The following is a 25,919-nucleotide window of genomic DNA, read 5'->3' on the forward strand; positions in this document are numbered from 1 at the left end:
TGCCTGGGTTAGTGAAACCCCAATCAGGTAAAGAACCAAATGGCATAATTCACTCACTGGTATTAATTTTAGGACATTGGAGTGTGAAGTGCACAACCATGACTGAAATCCTCTCTCTAACACTCCGGTGTTCATTAACGTTCCACTTCAATGTGACACGCAACATCAATGTGCTGGATGATAGGATGTTCACATGATCATGTTCAGAGTCTCGCAGAATGTTTCCCTAGAAAGCACGCATGTGTGCATGTGAGCTTCACATTTAACAGGGTGCACACATACTAGCATGTTACATGTACTATACGTCCAAGTTGTGCAAAAGGTGGGCTCCACCAAGAAGATAGACTGGTGTGAGAATAGGCCGGTTGACTCATTCAAAGGCCCACCCTGACATGTGTGCCTGCCTGAGCTTCATGCAGGTGATATGGCAGGTTGGGTCCATGTTTCGCACGGTCCAAATCATAGTTTAAAACCCTGAAAATTTAACTCAACTCAATGTTCACCCGGGTTGGGTTGACTTGAAGATTCATCCCAACCCAACTTGAAGACTCAATAAATATAAATTAAAACTTCTAGGAGCAGCAAAGTTGTGTCATACCTTCATGGCTGGGATTGTCTGCCAGTCAAGACTCGTGAGGAGGTCGTGGGTTTGATTCCCCCTCCAATCTGTTTAGATCTTATTTATGAAAAACAGTCTTCACACAGCGACTGATTCGGCCCAAGTCACCGTGAGAGTTATAGACTTGATGAATCCTTCCAGGTCAGGGCCAAACTACTACCAGAAATGAGCTTCCTAAAGACTTGGCTCAAAATCTCATCAAGTCGAATCAACTTGGCTGAGTTTGAGTTGAGTCAGCAAGTTTTAAAACTATGGTTTAAATATCATATGCACATGACATGATGGCACATATGCTCCCATTGCTTGTGAAGGTCACATGCAGTGCAGTGTAATTGAACAATCTCTGCAATCTCTCCAACAGGGTGGCAACAAGTTACTACAACAATGACAGTTATTCCACATTGTTGCAACAAATGCTCTTTCTACAAGCATGGGGTTACCAAACTCACCTTCTTCTGGAAGTAGGTTTGGGCATTCAAATAGAGTGGAGTTGGCGACAATTAAGACTGCAGTGGAAACTAGCTATTTAGGTGGGTGGCCATCTCATGGTTGAGGGGGATTCTTCCTACGCCACTGCTTGGGATGCTGGGATAATTCCTCCCCAGAACTTGGTCTTCATCTTAGATGATATAGAGACATGATCTTGCTATATGGTCATTAAATTAAAATGTGTCCCTAGAGAAGCAAATCACTTGCAAGGGAAGGGTTCCTTAGGTCATGTCTCTTTACAGGGGACTCTTAACCATTGCCTTGGATTTGTATAGCTTTCTTTTCACTTCACAATAACGAAAGGAAAGAAAGCAGATGTTCTTTCTTCAGGACTTTAGGGCCTGTTTGCAGCTATCATTCAAAACAGACAGATCCAAACCCAATCAAACCATGAAACTAGACCTTTCTCAGCTGCTCTCTTCCTATACTCCCAAGTTACCAACCTTTGACCTTTCTCTCCAAGTCCAGCCACAATCATGGATTATTCCTTCTTCTCTTTTGAGGTCCAAACCCAACCGAACCCCCGAACTTTAAGATCTTGCTCTCTTCTGGATATACCCCAACTTTTTTTTTTCTTTAATCTTTCCTAATTTCCTCATTATCTTCTTTAAAGAAACAAGAGTTCCTCATTCAAGGATTTTTTTTTCCATTTTTGTAGTCATTGACTCGGCTGTCAATCGACTCACTAATTTGAGTGAGTAGGTTGACTTCAACTCACAAATTCAAGGACCACTATGCAACACCTTGTAACGTGAGTTTACATTTTCATAAAGGAGTGTTTTAACCTAACCTCCCTGTAAAACCTCAAAACTCTCTCTTAAAAATTAAATTAATAACTGACTTCTTGCAAAAAGAAAAAGAAAAACATTCACCTCCCTAAGCTTCATTAAACACGGTATTCCCATTTTATCCTGAGGATACAAACCCATGCAGTGCTAGAGACATGTACAAGATAAGGGATATTCATCAGGTGGGGGCCACCATCAACTTGCCCAGTCCAAAATCAGGTGGGTTATGTGTATGACAAAAATAGATAGAAGAGAAATACCAATGGCGTATTACATTCATGGCCCACTGGATGACTGTCCAGCTTGAATTTTGGCTCCGGCATGTTCATGGCAGGTCCCACTAACTGATACACTTGGAGAGATGAGTATGTGTAAGATCTAAGCCAGGCATGTTCATGGCAAGTCCCCACCAATTGAAATATACCAACATACTGAACTCGAGTAATCAGACATTCAGCAAGTGTACCCATGCAAATGTGCCTTGCAAAAATCAAGCTGGCCCACTCATCAGGTGAGTCACGCCTCCATTGAATATAGACTGCTGGTCTTTTGACTCCAATCACCATTTTTCTCCTACACATGTAATCCATTTGATGAGAGCACCTGACTGATTTCAGTCCATGGCATGTCATGGGTAGGCCCACCTCATGAATCTCTCAGATCTTACGTGTATGATTGGTCTGTGTGATGTACATTGTTTGGCATTTCAGGCCATCTTCAAGTGCCAAAAACAAGCATCACACATGTTGGAACCAGTATGTTCACTGAATGGTCCCCTTAGTGCACTCTCTGTCCTAAAAATCAGCATGGCCCACTCGCCAGGTGGGGAACACATGTAAATTGAGTATATACCACTGTTTATCATTTTTGAATCATACATTTCTATCTATGAGTCTGTCCACCTATATATATGAATGAGACAAATTTTCAAACTGTCTACTTCGATATATATGTATGGCCCACCCTATGAACAGCCTGACCCACTCGCCTTAGTGCACTCTCTGTCCTAAAAATCAGCATGGCCCACTCGCCAGGTGGGGAACACATGTAAATTAAGTATATACCCCTGTTTATCATTTTTGAATCATACATTTCTATCTATGAGTCTGTCCACCTATATATATGAATGAGACAAATTTTCAAACTGTCTACTTCGATATATGTGTATGGCCCACCCTATGAACAGCCTGGACCTGCGGGGACTTGCACATGTGTGCCATGCAAGCATATATGGGGGGTGTTTATGTTTTGCACCCAAAAATGAGCATAGGCAAATTAAAATCTCAATAAGAATGCTAAGCATTTAACGAGGCAAAGGCAGGTGCAGGCAATTAATTATTGTTTTAATTTTAGTTTTAAGAGAGACTGATGGAGTTTCAAGGTTTTAAAATATGCTTATTGTAAAGGACCCCTTTTGCAAATTATTCATTGTTGTTTTACATGTTTTTGCTTCCACATTAAATATTAGAGACTGAGTTCCCTCAGTGAACTTCCCTATTGTTCGCCAAGTTTGATGTGTGGAGCCCATGGTTAGCTTATCCAACCCATTGATCTGACCCCATCATGATTCATGATGGACCATGCCTTATTTCCCCCAAATTGGAAGATCTAGCCATTGAATCTTTGGTCTTTCCTCTATTGAATGTGGCTGGTTGGTGCATTTCTTCTTAACCATCTATTTGCATTTCAACAATGGAAATGTTAAAGTAGACCAATTACAGAGATCTTTTGGGCATGGTTCATCCATGATGGGGGGGGGGCATGGATAAACCAACCATGGTACTCACATTTACAAACTCCATGCACAATAGGGAAGTTACCTGTCCATAGCAAACAGGGAACTTGGCTTCAATCTTAAATTTCAGTTTTTTTTTTTTCATGAACAAGTCTTATGGTAGGTAAATAGTTCTCCAGCAGATGACTTTTTCATGAAAGAACCAAGTGACTCTTTCGGGCATCCGAATTGATGGAAGAAGACAGGTCCAAAATCAGATTCAAAAAAGAGAACAAGACTCCAGATCTTTGATACCAGCTGCATCCAAAATGCATTTCCAATAACCACATCACAAAGATCATATAAATATATGGAGCATGGCATCTGATATTCCAAAATTCTAACTTCATTGACTTTGACATGATAATGATATAAATACAACGTGTCACTCTCAGCGTTTAAGGACTTATTCAAACAACATAACAATCTCCTGATATGGACCAGTATATTAACAGCTATTGCATGCTAGCATCAAACCGTTTGGGAGTTATTGAAGTATGTCACAAAACCCATCAGACTCATCATGCGTGAAGCTCAATCCTAAAGAGGCACTGAGATACCTCAGTTCTTGTGCTGCATTCTGCCGCTTTCAGCACCAGCATAAGGATCGATGGTAACATTTATAACTGCAGGTTTCCGTGCAGAAAATGATTCAGTGAGAGCGGACTTGAGCTCTTGTGGTGTCCCAACAAGATAACCTTTTCCTCCAAAAGCTTCCATTAAGGTATGATAAGCTGCACCTGGGACAAAAGAAGTTGGTGCAGGGTCTTCTTTGTAAGGCCCTGTAATTTCTTCAGGGTTCCTCCGGTCACCACCATATACACCACCATTGTTAAAGACAATCACAACCACTGCTAACTGGTATCTCACCAAAGTCTGCAGAAGTTCAGAAAAGCAAATATGTTTACGATCTTCCACTTGAGCAATTGACAAGCATAATAAAGCAAAGAAATTGCAACGAAATAGTCTCCCTCCCACTCGCCACCAAATGAATACATGGCGCCCATATAATGATTAGAACTGGTGATCCGATGGATCCAAATATGGATGGCCGAAGAAGTTCCAACTTATTGCACCATCCTAAAAGTCTGATGAAATAACTTTTCCCTGTTGAATGTGAACATTGACCTTCGTTTTATATAGCCTCCAGTTTGCAGGCCACAGATCAGACAATTTGAACATCTAGAGCACAATCCATACATTTGGGGAGAAGATCGGGGATCCAGACTGTTGAGCTAATGCAACCCAATGTGGATGGAGGATGGCTCATAAGTCTAATAGGTTGGAAGATCCTAATCCTCCAATCCTTGGCATATTTACATTAAATGCGGACCAAAGAGTGGACCCCACGTCACTGAATTGTATATATGACTTCATGGACATGAGGAGAAAAGACTGCATACATTGTGCACACATCACCTATTGGAATGGCCAAAGACCAATGTCCAATTCTTGCCCATCTTCAGCCAGTTAGGAATCTGTGTGCACTGTAGAGATAGTCGTGTACAGATTTGAATAACCAACTAGCAAATCTTATGTAATATCATACGATATATACTTAGCTATACTATATTATTTGATATAGCTAAGTATATATCATACAATATTATTACAATATTTGCCAGTCAGTTATCTACATCTGTACATGACTAACTCTGGATGCACTCATGAAAAGAATGAGTGTTTCAATGTCTATCCATCCTTGTTTAGTATGGATGAATGCATGTGTGTATTGATGGATGTACAAGTGATCCAACCTCGACTTCTATGGCGCTGAACGTGAATCCAGAATCCCCTTCAACAGCAACCACGAGCCGATCAGGCGATGCCACTGCAGCAGCAATGCAGTAACCCAGACCAACCCCCATTGTTCCCCAAGTCCCTGCATCCAACCGCGTCCTCGGCTCAGTCTGAACCAGCACACCCCGCCCCACATCCATCGTATTGGCACCCTCCGAAACCAAAATAGGTGCCGGGCTCCCCTCTGCAAGAATCGCATCCCTTATAATCCTCATCGGCGTAAAGAAATTAAATGGCACTACATCCTTCGCCAGCTGAATTTCCATCTTCCCAACATTATCTTTCGCCTTCTTCGAAATTGCCTCAACCCACTGATGTGATTTTCCGAAACAGAAAGGATTGTCCTTAATCTCCTCATTCATCAAACCCAAAATCCTCTTCGCATCCCCAACCAAACCCAGATGCGGTTTCCGAAGCTCAATCTCTTCCTTTGAGATGTCAACCAGTATAAATTTCACATCTTTCGACCATTTCGGTGGCTCTCCAAAATGCAGCAGCCAGTTTAACCGGGCCCCAACAACAAGAGCAACATCACAGCGGCCAATTGCGAGTGACCGCGCAGCTGTTGCTGCAAGCTCATGCGTGTCAGACACCAAGCCTTTTCCCATCGGTGTCGGCAGGAACGGAATCCCCGTCTTTTCTATCAACTTCTTAAGCTCATTTTCAGCTCGTGAAAAAGCAGCCCCCTTTCCAAATACAATCAATGGCCGTTCCGCGTGTCTGAGCAAATCAACTGCTTTCCCAATTTCTACTGGTTCTGAGGTTTCTGGTCCCACACTTTCAGATGACGCAGCAGCAGCCAAGATTTTAGCAGCTTCGGATTCAGTAACCGTCTGGTGGAGAACATCCGTTGGAAGATCGAGATAACACCCGCCAGGGCGCCCCGACACAGCGCAACGAACCACTTCGAATACAAGATGGGGTATTTCCGTAATATCCTTCGCTTTCACAGACAGTTTCGAAAAGGGTTTTACCGCCCCAATCTGATCAAGCTCCTGGAAGTCGCCCTTCCCAAAGTCCTTCTGATCACACGAGCCGGAGATCATAACCATCGGCCAGGCGTTGGCCGCAGCATTGGAGAGGCCAGCGAGGCCGTGAACGCATCCGGGCCCAGAGACAGTGAGGAGAATGCCCGGGCGGCCGGTGAGGTAGCCGTAGGCAGATGCGGCATAGCCAGCAGACTGCTCGTTGTGGAAGGCGAGGAAGCGGATGCCGAGGGCGACGGAGCGTGTGGCAAGGGATGTGACAGGGATGCCGACAACACCGAACATGCGATCGATGCCGGCGAGGGCAAGGGAACGGGCAACGAGGACGTTGCCATCGATTGGAGCTTCTGAGGATTGGGAGCAATTGGATGGTGGGGCTAGGGTTTGGGAATTGGAGTCTGCCATCAGAGAGATGGAATTTGCAGAGGATGATGAGAAATGAGATTCGGGAAGAAATGGTGGAGAGGAATTTATAGCGTTCGGGTTACGGAAATACCCTTCGTTTTGGACAAAGGGAAGGCGTACCTGGGTCTGGGTGCAACTCGGGCGGGTTGGATCGGGTTGACCCCAACCCGACTTCTACAGTACCCAACCCGCAACCCGACCCGACACAAGTTCCATCCCACTCCACCCGACTACACCCAAACACGTTTGATTATTTCCAACCCGAACTAACCATCCATCAGGTTCTATCTTCATTTCTAGGGAAACGGATTAGCTATTCCCCCCTGCCACCAGCCCGGTGGCTCGTGGTCGGTGCTCTGTGAGCCCCACCATGATGTATGTGTTTCATCCATTCCGTTCATCCAATTTTACAGATTATTTTAATGTTTCATCTCAAAAAGGAGAGGTATATAAATCTCAAGTGGACCACACCACATAAAAACAATGGTGATTGGATATCCACCATTAAAATCCTCCTAAGGCCCACTGTACTATTTATTTGACATCCAATCTGTTGATTACGTCATACAGACGCACATGAAGGGAAAAAAAACAAAGATCGGCTTGATCGAAAACTTTTATAGCCCCCAAAAAGTTTTTAATGGTCAGCGTTCATTCAACACTGTTTCCTGTAATGTGGTCCAGTTGAGATTTGGATATACCTGATTTTTGTTTTCATACCATAAAATGATCTATAAAAACATGTAAACGGAATGGATGAAACAAATACATCATGATGAGGTCCACGGAGCACTGAACATCAGCCATTGGCCGATGGCGGGGAGAGTAGCCAATCCGTTCCCCATTTATAGGCAATGAGATAAAAAAACCTTAGGTGGGCCACGCCTCAGGAATGATGGGATAGGATGCCAGCCATAAGTTCGCATGTGAACTTATCATTTCTATCTACGGTTTGCACGTAGGTTCTCGTTTCTATGGGAACGCAGATTGCATCCTACACGAGATCTAAGGGGCCGCTGGGATGAATAGGTTTTATCCACACCGTCCATCCATTTTTCCATAACATTGTAAGATATAGACTCAAAACTGAGACAGATCCAAGACACAACTGAACCACAAAATGAGGATTAAACTCTTACCGTTGAAAATTTCCTATGCCCCCACAAAAGTTCTTAAGCCAGCTGATATTTGTTGTTTCCTTCCATCAAGGTCCATGTGACTTCATAATTAGCTTGGATGACAAATAAACAGTACATTAGGTTTAAGAGTTTTAACGTCCATCATCATTATCACCCTTTTTCTTATGGTGTAGTCCACATGATCTTTGGATTTGTCTTTGTTTTAAATAGTGCGGATAAAACCCATACATAAGGGTGGCCACTGAAAGCCCTTGCTTGTCCCTTTTGTTGACTGAGTGATTTACGTATATGAAATGGTGGGTCCCAAAGAGTTTAGGTCAAGCCCTTAACCTCATCCGCTACGTTAGAGCCATTAAGGTTTGATTTGGCCAGTGTTATTTAACTTCAAGTGTATGATAAATTCACACCCAGATCCATAGCTCAACTGACAGCCTGAGTGGAGTTACCTCGTTTCAACACTTGAGGTCCTGGTATCGATCCCTAGCAGTATATGATCAATTCAACCAATTACTTTGAAACATACTTTACCCATCCATGTACTACCGTCACAGCATCACATCCCGCGGCCACCGCATTGCGTTTTGCTTGGACGGTTTTGTGTAGATTGCAGCGCGCACGAGGGGTATCTGGGAGACATACGAGGATTTTTCCTTATACATGGCATGTTCCTTAAATCCAAACCGTTCAGATTGTGGAGCCCACTGTAGGTTGGTCACTTACTAAATTTAAGATATCTTCTCGTTGAATATGGAATACTTGCTACTTCCATTTTTACAGTAGATAAATGTCTATATATATCCCTGTTTTTATTTTTTTTAATTTATATTTCAATTTCTTCTTTTTTTAAATCCATATGTGCACTTTTATTTTTTTTGAATCCATCTTGGTTGGTTTGACCATTGAAAGGATGACATATATACATTTCTTAATTCCCCATTTCTCTATTCACATGTGGCTGCTAAAAATTGCCATTGGCATTCCTCATAAGTAGTAAGGGCTCTATGGGCCCACCTTGATGTATATATTTTATATACTTGGTCTGACCAAGTCATGAGTACACCTCATCATAGAAATCAGCGGGGACGAAATGGCTACGGATGAAGACCTTGAAAGCTTGGATAAATTGATTTTTATATTTTTCCTTTTATTTAAGTTTGTCTTACTTTATGAAAAGGTGGATGGCAAATAAACGGCATGGTGGGCTCTAAAATGTTTTAATGGTGAGAATCATTGTCATTACTGTTTTCAATGATATGTTCACTCGATACTCTATTTGAATTTTCTTTTTCTTATTTTTAGTTCATGCCTTAAGATAACATGTTAAAATGATGTTAAAAGAATGGACTGTACAAAAAGCTCCTGCTAAGACTATCCCTCTCTGGTTAGGTCCCGGTGGAGTAGTACGCAAGTGCACAAGCAAGGTAAGCCCAACCTGATAACGGCTATGATATGGCACGTGGAAGGGAGGAAGTCATACTCTCGCGAGTAGACGTCGCATTTCAATCGCTTGTTTGGTAAATAGAAACCCGACTCAGGAAAGGGCGTATCTGGCGCACTGCTCGCCTTCTGCTTTTGTGGCGACGGCTGTCAGAAGAAAATACCAAATCGGCCACGCTGTGTTTGTAGGGGGAGATATGTCGGGCATTCGCGCGAGGATAGATCAAACTGCCAGCGTGGCAGCGATGCTGGAGATCGGGGCCACTCATTATGTGAATCGAACGTCTCATCTTCAAAAATCAAGCTTGTCGGCTCGATAGCATTACCAGACGTGTAAATTGAATATAGGCTGTTGGTCAGCATTTTCTCCAGCTTTTCGGACACGTATGGCCCACCTGATGAGTGGGCCTGCTCAGTTTATGGGCTGCAATTGACCTCATCTCATCGGACCCGGATCTGGTGGTGTGGCCCAAACCACCCCAGCAGCGGTGTGGTTTGGGAGCTGTAGGGCCCACCAGGATGTTTGTGTTTTATATCCATGCGGCCCATCCGTTTTGCGAGTTCATTTTAGGACATGAAGCGGATCCGAAGCTCAAATGGAGCACAGCACATGAAACAGTGGTGATTGAACGCCCGCCATTAAAGATTTGAGGCCACTAAAGTTTTAGATCAAGCTGATATTTGTGTTTTCCCTTCATCCAGGTCTCTGTGACCTGATCAACAGATTGGATGACAAATAAATATTACGTTGGGCCCTAGAAAGGTTTCAACGGTAGGTGTCATTATCCCCACTGTTTTCTGTGGTGTGGTCCACTTAAACTAGGATCTGCTTCATTTTTGCTCCACATCTTAAAATGAGCTAACAAAACGGATGGACGGTATGAATATAAAACACATACAGTATGATGGGCCCCACATGATGCGCATGTGAGACATTAGATCGAAGCCATCAGTTGCGTCGCAATGGAAACCGGAAGCATCAGAAAAATCGGGCAGTTAAGAAACGAACCACGACTACGTCCCACACGCTTGCGTGCCACTTGGGTCAGCGATGAAATATTCATGGTGGGGCCCACCTGATTTGTGACCCTGATATCCCCAATGTAGGCCACTTCGGCATGTGTAGCGTGAACTACCTCTTCAATCCTCTCCATGCTGATGGCCTTAACGTGTCCTGAAAACGTTTTAATAAACTTTGATACTCTTGGCAGTAAAATAAAAAAATACTGAGATCTGAACTTAGAAAGCAACGGTGTGTAAAGCTTAGATATCTACTTCTTTAAGAATAACAGGAAATATGTACAAGGTGGACAACATCTTAACTAGAGTTGGGCAAAATTGATCCGATCCGGTTGATCCGACCCTATCAGACTCAATCGTAACCGAACCGACGGCCTGGATCGGTGAGGATCGGGTTAGTCATTTCAGATCCGAATGGTTTTCAGATCTGGCTCGGATCGTCGTCAATCCGGACAAATCCGATCAGAAACCCGATCCGAATGGACCCGATCCGATCAGATTCGACCCGATCCGGAGCCTGGCAAGGATTTTAATAGAGGATATCCAATCATTATTATTTTCCTATGGTGTGGTCCACCTGAGATTTTTACCCTCTAATATTTTTTATCAAACCTTAAAATGATCCGTAAAAATGGATGAACGGCATCGATGAAAGACATATATCATGGTGGGGCTCACATATCACGAACACAGCGAGTAGCCCATTCATTTCCGTCAGCACCACTAACATTATTTGAAGGCACAGATGACGTATTCAGTATGCTTTTATGTCATTGAGTAAACTCAGTGGGGCCTACCATGAATGTGTGTGGGTTATCCACGTTGTACATCCGTTTTTCTAGCTAATTTTAGTAGTTGAGCCGAAAATTGAAGAATGGACAAAGTTCAAGTGGACCACACCACAGGAAACAATGGGAATAATGACTTCCACCGTTGAAACCTTGGTAGGCCCCACGGTAATGTTTATTTGTCATCCAACCTGTTCATAAGATCACAAAGGCATGGATGAAAGGATAACACGAATAAAAGATTGACCCAAAACTACTGTGGCCCCTAAGAAATTTTCAACGGTATAATTTCAATTCACACTGTTTCTAGTGGTGTGGCCCACTTGACATTTAGATATATTTTGTTTTTGGTCTAGGGTACTCAAATTTTCTTTTAAAATGGATGGACGGAGTGGATAAAATAATTAAATCATGGTGGACCCCACAGAGGCTGGCGTGCTGAGTTACTTGGTAAGCAGTCTGCGGCCAGACTCCCAGTACAAGCACTAGCCACCAGCTGTGCCGTAGGCTGTAGCCTAGGCCAGCTGGCTGTGGCGTGCGAAGACGAACAGACGCTCCTCGAGCTCCGAGTTGTACGAACGGTTCAAAGGAGATCAAGTTATATGGGCCCACAGTGATGTATTTATTACATCTACACCGTTCATATATTTTTAGAGATCATGTATTAGCATTATTCAAAAAATAAATAATATCCAAAGATCATCTGGACCACACCACAAATAGCAGCAAAGAATGATTTTCACTGTTAAATCATTCGTGTGGTCCACTTGATATTTAGATCTGCCTTATTTTTCGTCTCAGGCCTTAAGACAAGCTTGCCAAATGGATGAACGGTTTGGATATAACACCTACCCCATCATCAGATGTACAAACCTCATTAACGTGAATACACAATTCACCCGGTCGAATTCACCAGGGCGTGCTTACGTGAAAAGCAAGCAAACAGTTTAACTTTAAAAGTTAAATAAAACCCTATGCACGGAGATTAGAAGTTCTTACAGAGCCATGTGGGGCCCACCTTGATGTATATATTTCATCTAAGCCGTTTATCGATTTTGAAGTATTATTTTAGTCATTGAGCACAAAAATGAGATATATTAAAGGTTAACTTAGACCACATTATATGAAATAATTTGATTTAATTTATACTATTCGAATCGTACCTAATCCGATCCGGCTCGGTTTTCCAGACCGAGGCGGACTCGGTTCGAGTAAAGTCAACCAGGCATCGGGTCTGTCCGAATCAGGTGACCCAAATCCGGTCTTGGATCGGGTCGAGTTCGGATCTGACCATTGAAAATTCGGATCTGATCGGATTATGCCTAATCTGATCCGATCAGGACCGATGCCCAGCTCTAATCTTAACAGAAGTTTCAAGATCTACCTAACTCTATTTATTTAGCGGGTAAAGTGGTATAAAAAATTGTAATACTTGTCTATACTCTACTTATATTCTAACAAATAGCTGTAAGAAATGTTTGATTTTTCAAATCCTTGGTAATGATGTGAATGGTTTGTTATTACGTCCATTTAAAAAGAGATGGAATTCTTACATTTATAAAGAGATGGAATTCTTAACATCGAAAAGGAAAATAGTCTCATTAAAATAGCATTCCCACAATGACGTATGTGCCTCATCCTCATTGTCCATCCGTTTTAGTAGAACATTTTAGGGCATGAGCCCAAAAATGAATTAGATCCAAAGCTTAGGTGGACCACAAAATAAGAAACAATGGTCTCTATGTAACATTCACTGTTGAAAGATATTTCTTTTTTTTTGCCCACATTAATGTTTATTTGTCATTTAACTCACATAGATAAAGGGAAAATACAAATATCAGATCGATCTAAAACTTTTGCAGCTCTAAAAAGTTTAAAAAGTTTTCGAGGTAGACATTCAATTATGATCGTTTCCTATAGTGTGGTCCATTTGAGTTTTGGAACTTTCTCATTTTTTTGACGTGACCTAAAATGAGTGGGGGAAGAGATGAATGACATGAATAAGTCTAGGGTTGTACACGAACCGGGCTATTCTGATTAACTCGCTCGACTCGGCCCGACCCGGAACTGAGTTCGGGTTGGGATGGGCCATTTTCTTCGGCCTGAAACTGAGTTCAGGCCGAGTTCGGATAAGTTCCAGTTCGACCCGACTCGGCGTGTGTGTGTGTGTGTGTGTGTGTGTGTGTGTGTGTGTGTATCCTAAATTCTTACCTAGTTACCCTAACCATTTACAGCAATCCAGGCCGTCCAAATCGTGGGTCTCTTTGTAGATGGAGCAAAGTCCTAAAAATCTATGACAAAAGCCCTTCCCAAAAATCAAGGTTGTTCAATTTACCTGCTAAAGCCCTTCCCATGAAGTAGATGGAGCAGAGTCAAAAAATCAAGGCCGTCCAAATCGTGGGTCTGAAACTGGCCCGAACTTGCCCGATTGCTGACTGGGGCGGGTTCGGGCTGGACAAGTTGGCCCGGTGACCGGGCTGGGCCGGGTTTGGGCTGGTTTGGCTGGTGACCGGGCCGGGCCGAGTTGAGCCCAGTTCGACTCGGTTCGGGCCGATGTACACCCCTAAATAAGTCACATACATCACAATGGGCTTCATAGTTTTTACTCTCATGCTTGGATACCTATAATTTCAAATCACAACCATCACCATCGCATCAAGAAAGAACACGAATTACCGATGAAAATAATAATTTCTTAATTACACTCATTTAGAGGGAAATTTGAAAAACTAAATAGACCCATGGATTATTTGTAGACACCCCACCTTAGGCTGATAAATTGATTAAGTTTGAAATGATGGATAGAAAATCAAACCCCAATCCTAAACCCTAGCCCTATAAGCATGAACCGTAAGAACTCCAATCTTAAACCTTAAACTCAGCCATTTAACCCAGTCAACTAAATTAGCGTAACCTTGAACCTTATGAACCTAAAACCCTAGAACATTGAGTCAAGTCACCTAATCAACTCGCTCAGTCAACATACTAACCCTACAACCCAGTCAACTAACCTAATTAAGCCTAAAACCAAGCTTAAAAGAAAGCTCAATTAGAGAAAAATGAAAAACCTAAAAGCAAATATCTTCAAAGCAGAGCCTCCACGAGCTTAGAGGATACTGTCTACCAAAGCAAGGAGTCCAAGTGGGGACCGACGGCAGCCAAGTTGCCACCAGTCATGTGGCACTCCTCTTTGGGGTAGCATCTCTCAAGCATGTAGAATTCTCTTTTTTCAAATCTTAAGCATGCGGTTGAGTGTATTTACTCTGATGCCCATTTCTTTACCTAAAATTATCATTTTACCACATCATTCAACTCATGAGATGATGTCATATGGCAATATCAAATCATATCCCTTCAACCACTTTTTGCCCTTATGATTAGCAGGAATTATAAGAAATCTAGGTTTGATGCTATAAATAGCCCCCTCTCCTCATTTCAAGCACTCACCCACCTCCATCAAAGACATATAGAAGAGATTTCTTAGCCTTAGCCATTTATTCGTTCTTCTACCAAGGAGAGTGAGAGTGAGAGAGAGCTCAACCTTAGTCCAACCTAGCCTAGCCAGAGTTCAAGCCTCCTAAGCCACCTAAGTTCAAATTTGAGCCACCCAATCTATCCTTGTGACACTACTGTTCATACAATCATTTAAGTTTCAATCAATTTCATCAAACCCGAGCATTAAAATTGTGCGACATTCATTCCATTCTCAACCCCCTTACTCACTATAGACATCAGCACCATAGTGCATTTCATCGTTTTCTCGCATCTAACTAACAAGTGTATGCTTTGAGGCTTGCCGATATAATCGGATCATGCCCACCAGAAACCTTAGTCGGTTAGCCGTCGTTTTGATAGCTACATCGCATTCCATCATTTTCTTGTATATAATTGACGAGCGTATGCTCTGTGTCTTACCAATATAATCAGAGCAGATCCACCAGAAACCTTAACTGGTTGGTCGTCGTTTTATCATAAGCATCAACACATCATTAAGCATCCACATGCATACGTATTTTACACCCTGCACTTGATTGTTACGAACATATGCTCTATGGCTTGCTAATATAGTCGGATCCTACCCATCAAAAATTCAAATCGGTCAATCATCACTATCATTGCATCGCATTACATTTTTTGCATACAAGAACTAGTCCCATTCCTCATAAATTAGTTCGATCTTGTGAAGTATCGTACATTCGTACGGGCAAAGTAGGTGCCTAACACCTTCCTTCTCTGTAACTGCGGTCCCTTACTCAGAATCTCTAAAACGTAAATTCATGAGTCATCTTAGGGTTAAGGATTTGTGGGTCTTCGATCTTAAGCGTTTCTACGAGTCTAACCGAGTGTAGAATCGTAATAATTGGTTAATGGTGACTCTATTAAAATATAATACCCTTTTACCCCCAAACGAAAGCCCTCAAGCAAAGTAACCAGTGAAAAAGTGAGAGTCGATCTCCCGTCCCCTCGTGAAATATACCCTCCAACGTCTACAAAATGGCGACTCTGTTGGGGAGAAATTAGTCATACTAGTCGCGACCCGACTTGAAAAACAAGATCTTACGGACTATTGAGGAATATCAAGTTCTCGCATATCTGCATTTGCATCTGCATCTGCATCAACATTCATACTAAAATCAACAACAAAATGTGCATCCACGAGTCAGGCGTCCTCGAAAAAATCTCCCTTATTGCAGTATAATTTGCAGCAGATCTCATGCAGCAATGGATCACCATGAGGAAGATGTTCAACCCTTCCACGCTCTCGATCTCGCAAAAGCCCAGCCTGTACAACCACAGCAGGCAGAAGCCACATCAATGACTTGCATCCAGGAAGTGGCACAAGGCATGAAAGCAATGCAAGACATGCTCTGGCAATTCATGCAAGCACAAGTTGTTGTAGCCAACAACGAAGTTGGTCCAGTTCAACAACAACAACAATCAGCTCACAAGCTCTTTCCAACCTCCGGTTCAAATTAAGCATAGCTACCGAACTCTGTATAGGACCACACTAGCCAGCGCAACCCTCGACCATGGGGCACTTTCTTCGGTACCCTCCCACAGCTGGGAGTCAATCTCAAAACAATCCCACAACTAGAATTTCTAATCAATTTCAAACTAATCCTGCAAACAGAATCCCCAGTCAATTTCAAGAAAGCTTCGCATCCGAGGCTTCCAGTTAATTTCCAGCATAATTTCAAGTCGATCCTGCAAATAGAGTCTCAAGTCAATTTCCAGCACAATTTCAAACTGATCCTACAAATAGGGTCTCCAATCAATTTCAGTACAGCCTCACAGTTGAGGCCTCCAATCAATTTTCAATTCTGTTTCAAACCGATCCTACAAACAGGGTCTCCAGTCAATTTTCAGCACATCCTACAGCAAAGATTTCAAGTGAATTTCAAGCAGTAGCTTTCCCGACTAGAAGCCCTGGAGCAACACTGGCGAGTGCCCACAATGGGGCCAGTGTCAAGCCTATTTCAACTAGCAGAACGTGAAGAATACCCAACAAGGGGATCACTTCTTATCATCTCAGCCTCCCCCAACCAGGATTGCTTTTCAAATTCAATTTCCCGCACACAGGAACACGATTAGATTTCAACAAGCTCCCCCATCACGGGAGCTATAGGATCAAAAAAATCGATCACTATACTGAAGAAGTGAAACATGCCTTGTCCTGAGAGATGTCGGTCCCTCAAACGAGCTGCACAGAAATAAAGGAGTTGCGAGAGCAGCTCCAAACCATGCAAAATTAGCTTCAGAGACAGTAAGGGATCGATCTCTCCTTAACAAAGCTTAGGGAGTTGTGTCCCTTCCTAGATGCGTAGGTACCTCAGAACTTCAAGGTACCCAAATTCAAATGATACGATGACAACGAATGTTTTACGATACATCTCAAGGCATTCTATGGAGAACTGAATGCAGTGGCAGGAAATGAATGAGCGCTCATCCTTATATTTTAAAAATCTCTGAAGGGTAATGCTTTGTATTGGAACACTTCCTTGGATTGACACCAAATCAAAACCTGGGAACAGATCTCAGAGGCATTTGTCAACAGATTTTCTTATAACCTCAACACGGCTCCTAGAAGAGAAGACTTGGCAGCCTTGAGACAAAAGGGTAACGAAACGTTATCAGCATATGTAGGGCAATGGCAAGCGATGGCCGCCAGAATGTGCACCCCAATCGATGAAGAGGAGAAAATCTCCATGGTCGTCCATTCAAAAAATTCGAGCATTTCTTGATATCTGATCTCACATCCCTTTGTAAACTTCGCTCAACTCATTCGTACTAGAGAGCAAGTGAAAGCAAGAATACGCATAAGAACAATCTCATTGTGGCCTCTTTAGGCCGCTCCAGTCAAACGGAACAAGGTCAAGAGAAGACCCATAGGAAACGGCAACGAAAACGACAACAGTGCTACCCATTGCTTCACAGAAGCCAACAACATCATTGTCATAACTTAAGGCAACCAACATGCGCCTCAGCAAGGGCGCTAGCAGTACCATCCTCAACATCAACAATAGAGATATCAACTACCACCCCCGTTACGGGAAAATCCACAACCTTCATGATAGTAATAGCAACAGGATCAGTAGCAACTCAGGGGAAATGTCCAGTACCCCCCATCAAAATAAGTAAGTGAATAGGGAGTTCAAGAGATTCACTCCACCCACACAAACATACGGCCAAATCATGACAATATTGGTGCAAAAACAACTCCTTACTCCCCTACAGCCCAGACCATTGCCAAATCAACTGCCAATGAACTACAACGAGAACGAGTACTGCGAGTTCCACTAGGGTCGAGGTCACTCGACAGAGAGATGCTTCTCCCTGAGGCATGCAATCTAAGATCTCATCAACAATCGAAAGATCTCCGTTTCAACCCCTATGACTGCTCCAGCGGCTCCCACAGACATCCTCCAGAATCCTCTGGCATAACATCTATTAAACCCTACCTCATCACGAGGTCCAGCTATCAATGTCCTCAAAAAGGAAAACATAATCATTTCTTTACTCCTCTGCGATTTATCCGTGTTATATCAGGAGACTGCTCAAATACGCCACTAGTCTTGCAAGGGGCACCCCAGACCCCACTCACAACAGCTGAGCGAATAATCCTTCAAGGAAGAAATACTCCATATAAACCATGTGAATCAGTGGTATCGAGAGGTGCACCCTCCAACTTCGAGCCAGTCATCCTGCAAGGGGCACCCCCAAGTTGCGAGCCGGTAGTATTGGAAGGGGCACCTCAGCATATGAGCCAGTCATCTTACAAGGAGTGGTAAGAATAATCACTGACAGGCCACTAAGGGAACCTTTCCGCATGCCGCATCAACAAGCACATGACAGGAAGAACCACCTTCATTTTAACACATGACAGGAGGACCCCCTGTTAAGCATCAGCGACACTCGAGGAAAATGAACCTCCATGCTACAAGGCGGTTCATTGGCACTATCTGGAGTGCGACAAAGTAAAGAACCTGAACCTTAATGGACGCGATAACAACCAAGGTGCTCCATCAATGCCAGGACAAGAAACACATGATGCAGCAGTGCAGCTCAAGACAATCTTAGCACAAATATCTAACATGCTTATGAAGGTGGTTCCCACAGAGAAGTTCAAGTTATGTGCAACTTATCTGGGCTTGACAAATGTATAAATGGAAGACGGAATGTGTATGAGAAGTGATGATGGAGCTATTATGTAAGGCAAAATTAGAGATGAGGAAAATGAGTTATGATGAATGAAGATTAAAGACATGGTGAGATTGTTGTTGACATCTCAAATCTGTCAGTAACAGGGGTCTGTCGATGCCATCGGCAGACCACTCAATGCCATCAATTAGAGGTCGATGTCATCGATAGATGCTCGATTCCATTGAGAAAATCCCAAAAATCCCATGTTAGTTGTTGGAATATTTTAGTGTTGCTACTCGATGTCATCGAAGTAAGTTCGATGATATTGAGGCTCATCGATGACATCGAAGGTCACATCGAAGATGTGAGCATTAAAGTGCCGAATTTGTTTCCTATTCCGGCTGTGATAGTATATATATCGGGTGTAATCAGGATTAGGGTAATAGAGAAGGCTTTCTAATTCATTCCTAAGAGTTTCAAAGGCATAATTATGGCTTGTGAAGTGAATTCGAGGCTTGTTCAAATCGGTAACGCTCTATCTCTTGTAATTTTTGCTTTCATAGTGCATTGCTCATTATTTTGTGCCATGGTTTTTTCCCGCAAGGGTTTTTCCATATAAACTTTAGATTATTCTTGTTTGCACTTGGTTATGTGATTGCGAGTACTTTGCCTGATTCATCTATGGGTGTTTTCGCAGTTCCCCACCAACATGAACCTACCCTCCATGAACCACTCTAAAATAACCTAATTTGGCTCAAAGAATAACAAATATTAATTGTTGACGAGATAGTAAAACTTCATCCAAAACATATAGTTAATTTTTTATATTAATACCAATGGTTAATATCATTACCTAATGCATGGGTTATAGCCTAGAGATTTGGACATAATCAAGGCTTTGATAAATATTTATAATAGCCATGATATACAATTGCACTGATGATAGGCATGCACCAGGGATGTGAGTGCTAATACAACATCTATCATGAGAGAGAATCACATTTATTCTAATTACATTTGATATATACATATACCACTGATGGAGTTTTCCTCCTCAATTCAGAGAAGAGGTAGTGCAGATCGAATGCCTCAAATCTTGGCATTACCGCGCTACTTGACTGGTCGAGGCTTGCTCGATTCAAAGTCCAGCAAGCTCTATTTTTTGATCTCGACCAGTCGAGGATCGGCTTGACCAGTCGAAGACCTAGCTCGACTAGTCGATGGTTACGCAGATTCTGCGCGGATTTTATTCGGACTACGTAAATTTGAGGCGGTTTCGCAAAGGTGCGAAACGAGAGTTTCATAAACTATAAATAGGGGTCTATAGGGCTATTCTAGGGCATGCTAAGGAGTTTTCACGACCAAGGTGAGAGAGAAAAAGAGAAAAGAGAAAGAGGAAGCTTGTGGAAGGGAAGATTCTTCTCGTAAAGGTGATCTACTGTGCAGTTGACGTCTCAGCACTTCTATGTCCTCGTGATCAGTGAGATCTCTCCGTTTTTCATTATTCTCTTATTGTTCATCAACTCTTGCGTGAGTGAAGAAGGTTTGATTTAAGCGGTGCGTACCTGTGATCGGTTGTAACGTTTCACTTTGTAGTGAATTGTTACTCTGGACTAGGTCCCGTGGTTTTTACCTTTTCGAAGGTTTTCCACGTAAAATCTCTTGTGTTGTATGGTTTGTGTTTTAATTTATTTCATTGCTTTATTATATCCCATAATTCTAGTGTTTGGGAAGCGAGATCCTAAGGTGTTTTGTGCAACACTTCCAACAACCACAACCTTATGTATGATCTGCAATACATTTGTTTGGACTGTCTTATCCTCTCTTGTGCATTGCACCACATGCCTCTATATGTAACTAGGGCACCTTTGACGTTTGTGATATCTTAAGACACCACTCAAATCACATTTATGAGGTTAACCATGACAATACTGTAAGGACTACATATACAAACATCATTATATGCATAATATGGGGTTGACCTATTAAAAACTCATGATCAGGCCTCCCCTTGATTCATATGAATCAGTGGATGTGTTCTACACATCACCATTAGGCAAAACATCAAGTTTTAGCTTAAATTAATCCCAGAGGATTGAGATTCATTTAAAATAGATTTTTTAGTTTAGATTAAATCCGGGACATATCTGATCATCACACACCAGATCCATATTACCCAAATGGTTGATAATGTGGAACAAAGCTTTGATGTCAAATTTGAGGTCAAATGGACCTAAATCGAGCAAGACCCAGCACGACCAAGCTCAAGGCATCTTCACCGCCCAAATCGTCCAATGTCGATGGAAAACAATTAATTTAGTGTGTGTCCCATGCAGTTTCCACCACTAGATCATCCCACTGAGTCATGTGGTGCAACTAAGCCTGTGACCGCATGATTAAAGGAAAATCTAACTAGCTGATGGTCATAATCGTGTTGGCATGCTCATTGAGATGAGGGCTCTACGCAATAACATGGGCTAATTAAACATATGATGCCATCACCGATAATACGTCAGTGAGCCCCATACATCCCACATGTGTAGACATTCAATCAAGTGGGTTGCATAAAGTGGTCCCGGCACACATGAACATTTGAACACATATGAATAACCATAATCGAATGTGACACTAGGGTAAGACTTTTTTATAATATCAAATTGTTTTTTTTTTTTTCAAAATCTTAAATTTTCCAATGTGAAAACATTTACACACATTTAATTAAGAGCACGTTTCAATTTCAATTGGTCATGCCAAAAGTTACATTCCACCGATTAGAGGATTTCCAACTCACCAAGGGCATGAAAAATCTAACCCATCTAAGTATCTCAGTCCCACCATGAGGATCACCTCGCACAAAAATCAACCATATCTACTCATCGGGTGGGCTAAATTTGTATTTTGCTATTGATCAAAGCCTAAACATAGTTTTTTTTTTCCGCATGGTCTACTTAATGAACAAAAAAGGCTAATATATACCTGCATAAGGTGATTCTCATGGTAGGGTCAAGCTATTTGATGGGTTAAATTTCCCATACACTTAATCAGTTTGAAGTTGACTACTGGGTGGACCATTACTTGTGGCCCAACTGGTTAGACTTGAAACTTTTTCTTTAATTAATTGGTTTTTAAAAAAAAAATAAATAGAAATTAAGAAATTAAAATAAAGAAAAAAGGAGAGAGAAAGAAGTTAATAATGAAAAGGAGAGTGGGAGAAGAGATGTCTTTTTCATTAGAACTTTGAATTTTTTTTAATGGTGTCCAAGATGTTTTTTCAATGACTTGAGATGGTGTATCTAATATCCTCAATTTTTATAATAACTTCGGATACTAGTAGCATTCTAAGAAGCTAAACAAATTAGGATTTATAATATTAAATAACAAATTATTTCGAACTTACAACTCAAGAACCACTAAAATCCAGTCACTTCTATTAGACTGAAAAATATAAAATTTTAAAATAATATTAAACTAAGACGTTAGCATCATCAATTTACACCATTCATTATATAAATAATAATTAATTAAATTTAATAGATTATAATTGATTAGATCAACCCATATTTAAAGAGTGTCCTCAAACGATAATACGTCCTAAAACAATAATACCTCCCATTTCGATAGTTGTCATCCTCGCACTGAGTACCATGACTCCATTAGCCAACTCAAAAGATGAGTGAGCATACAATAACGCTTAAAAATAAATATAGATTATGGTACAGCTATATGGCCATTCATCTTCAAGCACCCCACACCTAACATGTGTGCTAATGTGGCACGCACGTAACATGCAACACCTTCCATCATACACCCTAAATGTGCATGCCATGTGGACCAATCTCTCATATGGGCAACATGGGTCATTTTCTTCTAGCACTCGAACCGATGTGGCAAATGAGCTAGGGCTACAGCTCGCTCGGATGGATTAGGTGCACCATAATTTCTAGTTTGCACTGATCACACGTGGCAACAAAGCCTAAGTATGCAAGATCTGAGCCGTCCATCACATGATCACCAGCAGATGCCTTGTCTCTAATAGCAAGTGGATCTGATTGTCAGCTGCGCCACACAAGCACGAGTGCACACGCATGTGGTCCAACTGATGTTCAGATTGGCCTATGTTTTACACAAAGCATCTAGTTAGTGGGAATAACATAATGAGCGGCTCCAGTTGCTAACGCGTGCGTTAGTGCGGACAACATTCTTAGTACCTACTTTTCCTTTCCTGGTCAGACGCGACTGACCGCGTAATCTATGCAGGTCCAAGAATGTTTAGTGCATTCACCTGGTTCCTTATACTTACCCGGTGGTAGACTCTCAGGAGCTTCAACACCTGGTTGAGGGTTCGAGTACCCATAGGTGGTGAAATTCCACTACGGCGAGAGTGTGTGTGCGTATGTAAAAAAAAAGAAAGTGCATTCACCTTGCACGTGTATTTTAGGCACACGTGTGTAAAAATCGGAGCCTTTCGGTAGACGGTCCTCACATGGTAGACGCTATATCATGAACATCAGGTCAATATGATTTTCGGGTAGGCCACAAGTATAAGAGAAACACAAAGACCGTCATATTCTAGGGACCCACATGGCTCTCTCTATCATCTTATCCGTGTGATTCTCGAGACATGTGCATGTACGATTACTAGGGCGTGTCAAAGTTTGCTAAACTTAAGAATATTAACTAAGTTGGTCGGTACTCTTGCATAGAGACAAGATTGAAACCAAAATCCTTTTGACCACCAATTTGTTGATTTAATACTTGTCGTCTTTCAATATTTTGATCAAGAGAATAGGTTAGCCCTCACAAATAAGTTTCGTTAAGGATTTTATATTTCACTAGTGCTTTAACGTGATATTCTTCAATCACAATAGAAGATTTACACGGAACAATATAAAAAACTAGCATAAACATAATTAATCTTTATTAATGCATTGACCATGTTACAACTGTCGTGCTTTATGATTTAATTGAAGTAAGAAATGAGATAAATACTTGATGTACTTATTGAGACAAACAATTGAGGCATATGGTCAGTAGGATATAATCAAGATATAAATAACTCAATTAGAACTCAGATGAGCATAGGAATGATATAAGAACTTAAGATTGTAGATATTTAATTTACTCCTAAGATAAATGTATTGTACGAGGAGCTAGGGGTGTACATCGAGTTGAACCGAGTCGAGCTAGCCTCAACTTGACTCGAATTAGCCACTAGCTGACCTCAACTCGAATTCGGCTCGGCTCGATCTTCGAGCCTGACTAGCCAGCTCAGCTTAGCTTAGTCAGCAGCTCAGGCGAGTTCGAGCCAAGATCAAGCTGAGTTCACCTATGCAGCATTTTCACTAACACCTGGACTGCACCTTCAAAATCTCACGGTATTTAAGATAGTAGCAATGGTTTTACAGGTATGTTATCAAACACATTATAAGCAACATAAAAATCAAGAAAAAAATAGGTATTGGTTTCATATACATACCTTCCTTGCCACCAACCACACTTTGTTGGGTCATTTCATCAAACACTTGGTGAGCAACATCAATATCAAAGTAACCGAGTCACCGAAGTGGTTCTATCCGAGTTCAATTTGAGCTGGGTTAGATCCGAGTTGAGTCAAGTTGGGGCCAAATCAAACTCAACTCGAACTCATTTTCGAGCTTAAAAAATTAGCTCGACTCGGCTTGAACTCAGCTTTGAATCGAGTCGAATCGAGCTTTTTCGAGTCGAGTCGAGCGAGTTAACCGAGTTAGCTCGGTTCGTGTACACCTCTACCAGGAGTCATTGCACTATAATGAACTAGGCTAGGAAGTGTAAGATAAACATCAATATAAAGTAGACATGATATATATGTTTGACATGGGCCATCAAGCTCTTCTTAGGGTGCTCCTCTTATAGCTTTCTCGAGGCAATAAAAGTCCATCGCCGAGCTTTTGTATCCTTCATGTGGACTTCCAAGATACGTAATCTCTTCCTTAACAAAATGAGACTCACCTTGGAAAGAAATGACTCCAAATTCACCGACTTCTCGGATCTTCTTTTCATACTTGATCCTTTGAGGTGACTTTCATGCCCCACTCAAGATCTAGCCTGGGACCACCAAAGTTCACTTGATGAAGACAACCAGACAAAGGTCCAAGGACCTCAATGGCTAATCTTTATTGAACATGGCCAACCAACGTCTCTTGATGAGCTACCTTGTCAACTTGCAAGTATTGGATGGTCCAAATCAAACCACCTCCTTCATTTTATTACCTAGAATGGTGATAGCTTGGAGTGTTGGAGGGATTCAACCTCCATACTGATCTATCATTTGGACAAACCATATTTCTCATTCTCTTTATTCTGATGATCGTGTGAAACAGGACATAACATAGGTTTAATGATTCCCCTACAATTTGGGCCCTAGCGTTGCGTCCAGTTTAGCTTGGGCATCCATTCGCTCCCTTAGTCTTTGGAATCCTTTTGGGTCATTGCTTGTTTTTCGAACGTCTTGGAAAAATTTCTCATTTTAGAAGGATTGTAAGAGACAACCCTGTGGATGAGATCATATCTAGTTGTATAATATGATATACTTACTCGATGGGTCTTTTATAGCCATGCCAAGCATATTTATCATTTAATGGGCATGCTAATTGTGATCACATGACAAGTGATGGTTCGTTCCCTTAAAGAGCCTAATAAGGGCATGTATCGTCACAATAATGATAGAATGGTGGGCCCATAAATATTGTTTATACCATAAGTGGACTGAACACCAACTTAGTAAGGGCGTGTTTGGATTCACGTTTTGGTTGTATTGTATTGTATCCGGTACTGTTCACGTATACGTTGGGTGATATTCAGAATACATCCAATGGAGACATGCCACTAACCAATGTTTGGATAGGACTTATTACTCTAGCATGTATACAATTTCATATCCGATCAATGTTTGGAAACGATCGGATAAGGATCACACGATGTATATACGTGCGTGTAGTGGGGCTCACTCACTGTTCCATTGAATGATCTAAGCCATTCATTCACTTCGGAGGGT

General features: G+C 41.8%; 1 protein-coding gene across 1 annotated transcript; it reads right to left on the minus strand.

Moving 5' to 3' along the window:
- Positions 1 to 3,995: 3,995 nt before the first annotated feature.
- On the minus strand, positions 3,996 to 6,959 carry LOC131234684 (2-hydroxyacyl-CoA lyase). The gene is made up of 2 exons (XM_058231609.1): positions 5,428 to 6,959; positions 3,996 to 4,546 (listed from the first exon to the last, which is right to left on the minus strand). The coding sequence occupies exons 1-2, from the start codon at positions 6,859 to 6,861 to the stop codon at positions 4,232 to 4,234; spliced, it is 1,749 nt and encodes a 582-aa protein (XP_058087592.1). The 5' UTR covers positions 6,862 to 6,959; the 3' UTR covers positions 3,996 to 4,231.
- Positions 6,960 to 25,919: the final 18,960 nt, after the last annotated feature.

This window comes from Magnolia sinica, chromosome 19, assembly GCF_029962835.1.
Source record: "Magnolia sinica isolate HGM2019 chromosome 19, MsV1, whole genome shotgun sequence".
Classification (NCBI taxonomy): Eukaryota; Viridiplantae; Streptophyta; class Magnoliopsida; order Magnoliales; family Magnoliaceae; genus Magnolia; species Magnolia sinica.

Bases quoted from the DNA above. Each gene is read 5' to 3' on its own strand.
- LOC131234684 (XM_058231609.1), bottom strand. From the start codon at position 6,861: ATGGCAGACTCCAATTCCCAAACCCTAGCCCCACCATCCAATTGCTCC. The intron at 4,547-5,427 runs GTTGGATCACTT...GAACTTCTGCAG, and splicing joins TCAGCGCCATAGAAGTCGAG to ACTTTGGTGAGATACCAGTT.